At 48.0% G+C, this 9,272-nt stretch overlaps 1 protein-coding gene across 1 annotated transcript; it reads left to right on the top strand.

The window, feature by feature from the left end:
• The first annotated feature begins 1,597 nt into the window (after window positions 1–1,597).
• Msx2 (msh homeobox 2) lies at window positions 1,598–6,150 on the top strand. Its single transcript, XM_028772196.1, has 2 exons — window positions 1,598–1,976; window positions 5,726–6,150. Exons 1-2 carry the CDS (start codon window positions 1,598–1,600, stop codon window positions 6,148–6,150), a joined length of 804 nt encoding a protein of 267 aa, XP_028628029.1.
• The last annotated feature ends 3,122 nt before the right edge of the window (window positions 6,151–9,272 follow it).

Here is a 9,272-nt window from a genome sequence, read left to right as displayed (position 1 = left end):
GGTCTAGGCGGTCAAGTTTCTAAGTCTTCTAAACTAGGGGGTACCTGCTAAGCTTTGGTCATTTAAAACTATTCGGAGCAACGGTCCTCCCCTCCAGTGCTGGAGAGAGTATTTAGGGAGCATTTGCTGTTTGGGACCAGGACTGAGCAGGCTCCTCTTTCCCCACAAGTCGGGATGGGTTTTTGGATCTGCAGCCTGAAGTGGGTCATTTGAAGCGATCTGTCTGCTCCTGCTGACTTGCAGTGTGTGTGTGTGTGTGTGTGTGTGTGTGTGTGCAGAATTATTTCAGGCCTCTGTCTCAAAACTCTCTTCTTCAATGTGTTGACACAGTTGGTCATTGATGCTTTGGGGCTGCAGTTAGAGAGTGTGATTTAGGATGGAATCCTGATAGGTATACGTCTTAAAGTTTCAAGTCAGGTGAGATGAGCTTTCCCCAAAGATACACAGGCTTTGGGTTTGCAAAGTTGAACCCTGTTATTTGCAGGGAGAATAAAGACACTCAATGTCACAAGTACCCTTCTCCCCTGTCCATCACCTCCCAAGGCAGATGCTGACACCTGAACTCCAATGACAAACACAAACTCAAAATACTCATGAGCAAACATTTGCACAGGCCTAGAGAGGAGACTCTAGGGGCGAGAAAATACACCCACTTACACTTTCTAAAAGTAGTCCTGTTTGGAGAGAGGAAAAAATGGAGCTCATTTGTATAAATTAGCTGCCAGGGATCATTGGGCCCTGGGTCTGCTGGTGCACACCTATAATCTCATCCCTGGGGAAGAAGCCAGTGGCGAGTTGTAGCAAATTCAGGACCAACTTGGGCAATATAGTGATCGACTTCTAAGCTAGCCAGAGCTGGAGAGCAAGAGTTTATTTTAAAGGAAAAGAAAAAGGGACACAGGGTAGAAATTAGTTAGATATCCCTTGGCCGCCTCTCAGCCTTTCTCATCTTTGTTCCTTTTCTTAAGGAATGAGTTGCAGCTAATGTCTTGGTACACTCTCCAAAGACAAGACAACTAAGGACTATGCCAAAACTACTCCTATTAGCCAAGATGCTGGCTACGGTTTTCCACTATAGTTAAAAAGTTACGCTAGTTTGGGCTCATAGTAGGAGCTTTATAAATGGTCCAGGAATGCCATCTGCGGATTTCCAACGTTCTCAGGCGGGAGCGTGTGGGATCGGCACCAGGTACACTTTAAAGAGGGGTTAAAAGACAAGAAATGAGACTCGGCAAGCTTCCTCTTTAAACAATCGGCTTTAATTATGTCTTAGACTTTTCAGTTTGGGCGATTATAACCCTTGAGGGATCGCCTAATAACAACTCTGCTGACTGCTCCTGTAATTAACTCCTAATTTATTTCAAACGGGGCGGGGGGAGGGCCCCAGGCTCTCCAGGGAGAGCCAATCGGAGGCGAGCGTCCGTGGCGTCAGGACCAGGGCCGTCGCCAATTGGTTGAGCCGAGTCTCCCACTTCCCCTCGGAGGACAGGCTGGGCTCCGGGCGCGCCCCTGCCGGCTCCCCCCACCAAAAGTTGGAGTCTTCGCTTGCGAGTTGCCAGCAGAGTCGCGCGCCGCCAGCTACACGGCGCAGAAAGTCATGGCTTCTCCGGGCAAAGGCGGTGACTTGTTTTCGTCGGATGAAGAGGGCCCCGCAGTGCTGGCCGGCCCGGGCCCCGGGCCTGGAGGAGCGGAGGGCGGTGCGGAGGAGCGCAGGGTCAAGGTCTCCAGCCTGCCCTTCAGCGTGGAAGCGCTCATGTCCGACAAGAAGCCGCCCAAGGAGTCGCCCGCGGTGCCACCCGACTGCGCCTCGGCTGGCGCTGTCCTGCGGCCGCTGCTGCTGCCGGGACACGGCGTCCGGGACGCTCACAGTCCCGGGCCTCTCGTCAAGCCCTTCGAGACTGCCTCGGTCAAGTCGGAAAATTCCGAAGACGGAGCGCCGTGGATACAGGAGCCCGGCAGATACTCCCCGCCACCAAGTGAGTGCGCGTCAGGGACGGGATCCGGGCTGGACCAGCGCGTGGGGTCCCAGAGGGGCTGGGGACGAGTGTTAACAAGATGATGCTCTTGAACCCCTTGGTACCCCAGTTCAGTGAGCGGTCTGCATCCCAGAATCCCTAGCTGCGAGGAATCTACAGTACCTGAGCGCTGGCTGGCATTTTAAAACCAAACCAAGTTGTTGATTTCTGCAGCCCTTAGCCCCCTGCTCCGAAAGCTTCTTATCTGTGTAGCTTCCTGGGAAGTAGGGGAGAGTCACTGTTTTGTTTTGTTGAGTCAGGGTCTCCTGTGACCTGTGCTGGCCTCGAACTCGGTATGCAGCTCAGGATGGTCTTGAACCCGTCTCGTCATCTTACTCCACCACCTAAATACTAGAATAACTGGTGTGCACCACCACACAGGGCCAGGATCCACTTTAAATGAGTATCCAAACGTGGTTTTGCTGACCTTCAAAATATACAGGCGGCCCCGAAAAGTGCACCCCACTATAAAGATTAGGCAATTGGAAGTTAACCAGACATGAAGTGGAAATCCTTGGTTTTCTTCAGACTCCACAATGTCCATCTTATGAAGGGGACGGTGGCAGAGACTGATTCAAAAAGGAAGCTTCCTGTGTCCAAGTACGTTGTTGGTTAGGTTTGAGCGTTGCTGGGAGCTAGTTTGGGCCAGACCCTCGTGGGCTCTCCTGGGTTCACAGTAATAATTAACAGCATTCCTTCAGAACCTGAGAATGTACAGTGGGGTAGCCACAAGTTCACCAGATTTGGCTGCTTGCTAGAACCTCAAAGTACAGGCAGAGGCATGCCACCTGTGGCTACCCCTTCAAACTTGGTGGCTAGTGCTTAAAGGATTGCTCTTACTCGGCCCAGGTCACCATCCATGCTTGCACTGGGCATGGGGGTCTGGTGTCTTTCTTTGCTTTCTGCCCCGCTTTCGAGGGTGATGGCCATATAGATCTGTTCACCGCACCTCACTTCCTCCAGTGAGGCTGTGCCGACTTCCTTTCCAGACTTAGCATCCCTGCAACTTTGTTTAGTTTATATCTCTTGGCCTTTGAGATTTATCTACTCTGTTGCCTTTCCCTCACCCCCTTGCCTACTTCTCACCAAACTTCGGGAAAGTTGAGAAAGAAGGAGAGGGATTGTGGAGGGACTTTCCAAGCTAAGCTGGAAGAGAACTTGTCTTCCTTTCTACCTTTCGGCCCTGGGGACTAGAGATGCAAAGTATTTTGTGAACAAAACAAGACCATATACCCAGGCGTCAGTGGCTGTCCCCTCTGGCAGTCTCTCTCCACCCTGTTGGAAATTCTGAAAGGCTGAAAGGGCGCAGAGATTAAGGACTTAAAGAATTTAAAAAGTTTGCACAGTGCTTTTCAGGACATTATCTTATCTGATCTCCTTTGTGCGGCAGCCGAGAGCCTCTTGTTAACAGAAGAGGCCGTTTCGCTGCCGAGTTCAGAGGGATCAGCAGTTTGGGCCCATGAAAAAAAAGCTCTTGGGAACATTTATTTGCTCATTACCCCCCAAGTGGGGCTCTGGGCACTCCAAAATGTAGTTCTCTAAGCTACCTGAGGGATAAGTAGTATTTATTCATTTTATTGTCAGTGAAATGGAGGTTCAGAAACATGAAGAGTCTTAACTTGTTTAACAAATTTGGAGTGCCTGTATTCCTAGGCCTGGGGCAATGCCCCACAACACACCCAGGATTTCAGCCTTAAATGGTATGGTGGCCAAAGGTCAGAAATCCTGGCATACTTAGGCCTGCTGGTCTGGTGGGGCAGTCCCCCCCCCGCCCCCACCCCCACAGGCTCCGTAACATCTCCGCAGTGGGCGGTTTTTCTTGCCCTAGATAAATCCTTTTTGTAAGAAAAACTAGGGGTTTTCAGGGGAGGTTTCATTTGGAAATGTAAGATTTGTTGATACTTGGGGGTGGAAGTGTCAGCAGGGTGAGCTCAGAGCTTGCCAGCAATCAGCTGGGAGGGGGGGTGGGAGTTAGAGGGAGGGACCCATCTACCCCTTGTCCTTTGAAGAAAGTAGGATAAAAGTTTGTTTCACCTTGTATAACCACATGATTTCTTTGGCTGGTATAAAATGGGGTGGGGGAAGAGTGTGGGAGTGGTAGGGGAATATTCTCCTGGCATGGCTGTGCCACCTATGCACTGTCTTCATGGCCTGAACTTTTTAAGTCACCATGGCACCCCAAGAATGACCCAAGCTACCCTGGTTCAAAACTCTCCCATAGAACCAGCAGCAAGTGTATGCAGTAAGAGTTTGGTGTCTGAAAGGGAGCCTGGGTGGGCTTTGGAAGGGTGAGAATTCCACAGGTCTCCAGCTCTTGGTGTTGGCCTGTGAGCTGAGAGGAAAATCTCCCCTGCCCTTGGCTTGTTTGGGAATTAACACATGCAAAAGTCCAGGCCTTTGGGAAGTCTAACCATTGCTCTCCCAGACTGCTGTTTTTCCTGATTACAGAACCTTCTACTCTGTAAAATTAACAATGTGACACCAGGACAGGGGCTAGGTTGGGACTTGTGCTGTGTCACTCTTAAGGATGAAGTATAAATTCTTCTTTGGGCCACCAAAGTAACTAAACAAGAAAGGTTACATTCCCCTGCATACAGCAGAGCTAGCACTCTGGCTACATTAGGGAAATTAGCCTGGCTCATAAAAGCCAAATGCAGAAAAATAATTGTTTAGCATTCTATTCTTGTCGCCTCATGCTCCTCCCCTAGCCTCGAGGAAAACAAGACCAGAATTAGTCCCTGCTGCGGAATCACCTTGAGGCCCCATCCTTGTGCTTCCTATAACAGCCCATTTTAAACAGAGTCCTGACGCTGCTGCATGTCTTTATTTTGCTTGTTATTCTCCACTTCTAAATTCCAACAACAAAATAATCACTTAATACACTTGCCGTAAACTATGGAACGGATAGAAGAGAGTCGGATGCCATCCTCACTGCAGGCAGAGAGATTTCCCTTGACATGTCCGTTTACGAGCACGCTAATTTCCCCTCTGTCTTCGTGAAGTTTATATTGCCAAAGCACACAGCCAAGAAACTTATCCCACATCGAGATCTGTAAAATGATGTTGGGGTTTTATCATCTGTAGGGTAGATGGAGTGACAGCTGTGTGGTTGTTTATGGCTTGGATCTGCCCTTCCATCCATAGATGCTATTTGTTTATCACAGGCCTTATCTGGATGATTATTCTTCATAAACAGGCTTGATGTAACCCAGAGTAACTCAGAGAGCAACTCATGGCTAACTCAGTATCTAGCACCCCATATGTCTTCCTCCTGATGTGCAGGTCTTACTGAGAGCAGATATGAGTTCAGACCCCCCCCCATTTTAAAGACAGGAGATTGAATTCTGAGGAAATTTTATTTCTTAGATAGTTCTTAACTCTTGTGACTTATAGAGGGGCTTGAGTCGTGGTTTCTATTTCCATTCTGTGCAGTGCAATATGTTTTCCATATAAAAAGTTTCATGACCTCATTACTCAAGCTGATATAAAATACAGCAACTACTAACCATTTAAATGTAGACCTTTTCCATCACTGACTACTTCACATACAGAGAGAGAGAGAGAGAGAGAGAGAGAGAGAGAGAGAGAGAGAGAGAGAGAGAGAGAGAGAGGGGGAGAGAGAGAGAGAGAAACGCAACAAAGTTTATGTGTTCTCTTAAGAGGAGAGAGATGACAAAATTCGCTAATTGACTTCCCTCTCTGTCCTTTAGGACATATGAGCCCCACCACCTGCACCCTGAGGAAACACAAGACCAACCGGAAGCCACGCACACCCTTCACCACATCCCAGCTTCTAGCCTTGGAGCGCAAGTTCCGCCAGAAACAGTACCTCTCCATCGCAGAGCGGGCCGAGTTCTCCAGCTCTCTGAACCTTACAGAAACCCAGGTCAAAATCTGGTTCCAGAACCGAAGGGCTAAGGCGAAAAGACTGCAAGAGGCGGAACTGGAAAAGCTGAAAATGGCTGCCAAACCTATGCTGCCCTCCGGCTTCAGTCTGCCCTTCCCCATCAACTCACCGCTGCAAGCCGCATCCATATACGGAGCCTCCTATCCCTTCCATAGACCTGTGCTTCCCATCCCGCCCGTTGGACTCTATGCCACGCCGGTTGGATATGGCATGTACCATCTATCGTAAGGAAGATCAGATGGATAGACTCCAGGAGGGATGTTTGCATAAAAGCATCCCCCTCCCTCTCCAAGAAGGTGGTGCCAATTCTGCTCCTCAACGCAAACCTTGCGTTGTCACCCTAAGCAACAGGCCTGCTGGGCCACTTGATACAGAGTGAATTTGTTCTTTAGGTGAGAGGCACTAAGACCTACTTTGTTTTCATAATTTTCCAAATGTCCCCTTCTCCTCTCACAAATATTGGCTCTGCTAGTTTTTATGTATAAATATATAATAAAATATAAGACTTTTTATATGCCAGATGTAAAAATTCAAGTTATTTTGAAAGGCAAAATTTATATATACATTTATCCATTTTTTTCTAGATAGTGTCTTCTTAAGATATTGTGTTAAGTCCATTTTCTATGTTTTTCTTAAAGGGAAAGAGATTATTTGCAGAATTTGCAAAGATGGTGGACTTGCTTACTAAAACCATACCAGAAGTAGACACAGTGCATACAGGATGTAGTTTCAGGTAGATTCTTGCAAGTGAAGGGGTGTGTGTGTGTGTGTGTGTGTGTGTGTGTATGTGTGTGTGTGTGTGCGTGCATGTTTGCAGTTTCTGTACATAAGAAAAAAGATGTCTTGAGATGCACATTTGATCTTATTTTTTCCTCTCCTCCATTCCAGATTCTTAAGTCTTTGTTTTTTAAGGTCCACAAGAAGAGGGTGAGGATAACTCTGAGATTATTCAGGGTAAGGTAGAAAATAGGAAACTGCATTTCAGGTCACTGGGGTGAAAGGGGATTTAGAAGGTAAAACATGTTTGTAAGAGTTGATTTCTATGAAATGCTAACGACATCAGTCCTCATACATTACAGAGGAACTTGCAAGAAGGCATAGGAAATATCTGCTTCAGAATGAGTGTCTTATACCTATTGCCTATATTTTAAATATTCTTCAACAGCCCATAGGATAAGGAAGGAAAAAAAAGCTTTCTCTGTGTGTGTGTACTTCCTGTATGTGCTATACGTATTAGGGAAATTTATATACTCTAATGTGTTGGAGGTAGATGGTGAAGCCATGTGTTTGATTTGCTGGAAATGGTGTTGTCAGACAACACAGTCAGCTCCTTGGGATTTCACCTTCCTGTCCATCTCTTCCCCTAGAATATTTTTATCCCATTGAAAGGGTATCTTGTATAATTTTATATATTTTATTGAAGAGTTATTTCTTATCTCTTACTCTGAATTAAATTAAAATGTTTTATTGCAGTAAAGTCTGTCCCAGCTCACAATTATTTTTAAAAGCACTCTAATCTTAGTTGGACTCAAGGGGAAACCCAGTCCAGATAAGGAAGGGGGACTAGCGCTTTTAATTGCCCCATTAATGTAAATCAGATCAAGTTGTGGCTAGATTTGGGTGGTAGAGGCTCAAGCCCTGGGACACTTGGAAATGTCAGCTGGCAGCCTGTATGGTTTAGGAAGAAGCTGTTGAAACCGCCATTAAAATATCAAATTGTAGTAAAAATGAGCGTTTAAAGAGTGGAGAAGCGGTGCTCCCTAGACTCCGACCGTGCTGGTCCTGGGAAAATCTTGAACTTGGAAATTTGCAACCACCAAAACAGTTGAGAAAGGGGCGAGGTTGGGACGCCAGAAAGGATGCAGGGGTTCGTCGGGGCGGGGCTCTCTGTGCTGTGTCTCTCATGAAGAGGAACTCCAAAAGAGCCGGTTTGTCTCTTTGAAGAGGGCTAACCAGCCCACCTACCCCGAGAGCGCTTAGGTGCCCTCCGGAGCTGCGTCAGGCTTGGGTTTTGACACGTAGCCATAACAGTAATAATAAAGGGGGGGGCTGAGAAGGATTTTAAACTCAAGTTTTCTGTGGTGGAGATGCCTTTCTGTTTTCCTTTGGTCACCTTGGGAACACGGAGGTGAGGGAACTAAGAACTTGGTGGTGTGCGGATTAGCAGTGGAGGATTGGGCGCTTCTCAGGGAGTTGCCAGCGCTTGGCACTCACTTTGGAGATAGGCGCCCCAAAAACTCCTGTTTGTGTGAGCCCGGACCTCAAGGTGGTCGCACTACTTTCTTAGATCCAAACCGATCCGGCACACACTAGAAGAGGATAGGGTCCTGTTGCCTGGTTACCGCCCTCAGCTGAGCCGCGGGCGGGTCCCAGAGTCAGAAAAAAAAAACAACAAAACAAAACAAACAAACAAACAAACAAAAAACATGCTTCTGCTTCTCTTCGGGCCTGTAGTCCCCAAAGTCCAAATTCCAGGCCGGAATCCGCCACACTCATTTAAGAGATGCGTTACCCAAAGGCCAAAGACCTTCCTGGTTTCATCATCAGCCGCCAAAGGGGTGTGGGGGGGTCCCTAATTACCCTGTCCACCCTGCTTCCTTCCCGGCGCCGTGGACTGGTCACCTCGGGCGGTGATAGTTGGGGTGGGGGCCTGGAAACGCCGGCCTCTGGGTTAAGGCTCAGCTTTGCCTAGCTAGGTAAATTAAGTCCAGAGTTTGATTCCAAGAACTCGGTTTGAGTTGGGTAAACTGGAATCAGGCTTTTTGGGCACCACGCCCATGATCCCAGATCCAGTACTCAGAAAGGGAAGCCGGGAAGGGTTTGATCTGGCTCAGAAGTAACGGGCTTCTACGCATGTATGCATGGGCTTTCCAGGCAAGGTCCGCGGGACACAACTATGCGCTGTGCTCTGGGCTGCTTAAGACCCTCCTGTCTAGGATGGGTCTCTCCTCGGTCAGGCCTGGTCCTGCAAACAGGGTGTTTCAGAGATCAGACTGGCAACCTGTGAAGGAAGACCTTCGCTTGCCCAGGACCCACATGGCAGAGACGCTTGGAAGACCAAAGCACTGCGGAGTCTTTGATGATCTCTGTATCGACTGCGAGTAGCCTGGCATACAAATACGCCTGTCCGTCCATACTTTAATGCTTTCCGTAGGGGGGAGAAAAACCTTCGCAGGTAGGAAGCTCTGCTTTTAGAAAATTAGGGGTGAAAGAACAGGAGTTTGCATTTATGGAGCCGGGAAGCCGGTGTTTAGGGAGGATGGAGGCTTTTTTTTTTTAATTGAACCAGTATTTGTTACACATCCCTTTAGGGAGGTTATGCTTGTCACAGGGGAAACTGACGCCCAGAG

This window comes from Grammomys surdaster, unplaced genomic scaffold (assembly GCF_004785775.1).
Source record: "Grammomys surdaster isolate TR1022 unplaced genomic scaffold, NIH_TR_1.0 211, whole genome shotgun sequence".
Taxonomy (NCBI): domain Eukaryota; kingdom Metazoa; phylum Chordata; class Mammalia; order Rodentia; family Muridae; genus Grammomys; species Grammomys surdaster.
The sequence above is the reverse complement of the archived record's forward strand: the minus strand, read 5'-3'. Positions and strand labels throughout refer to the sequence as shown.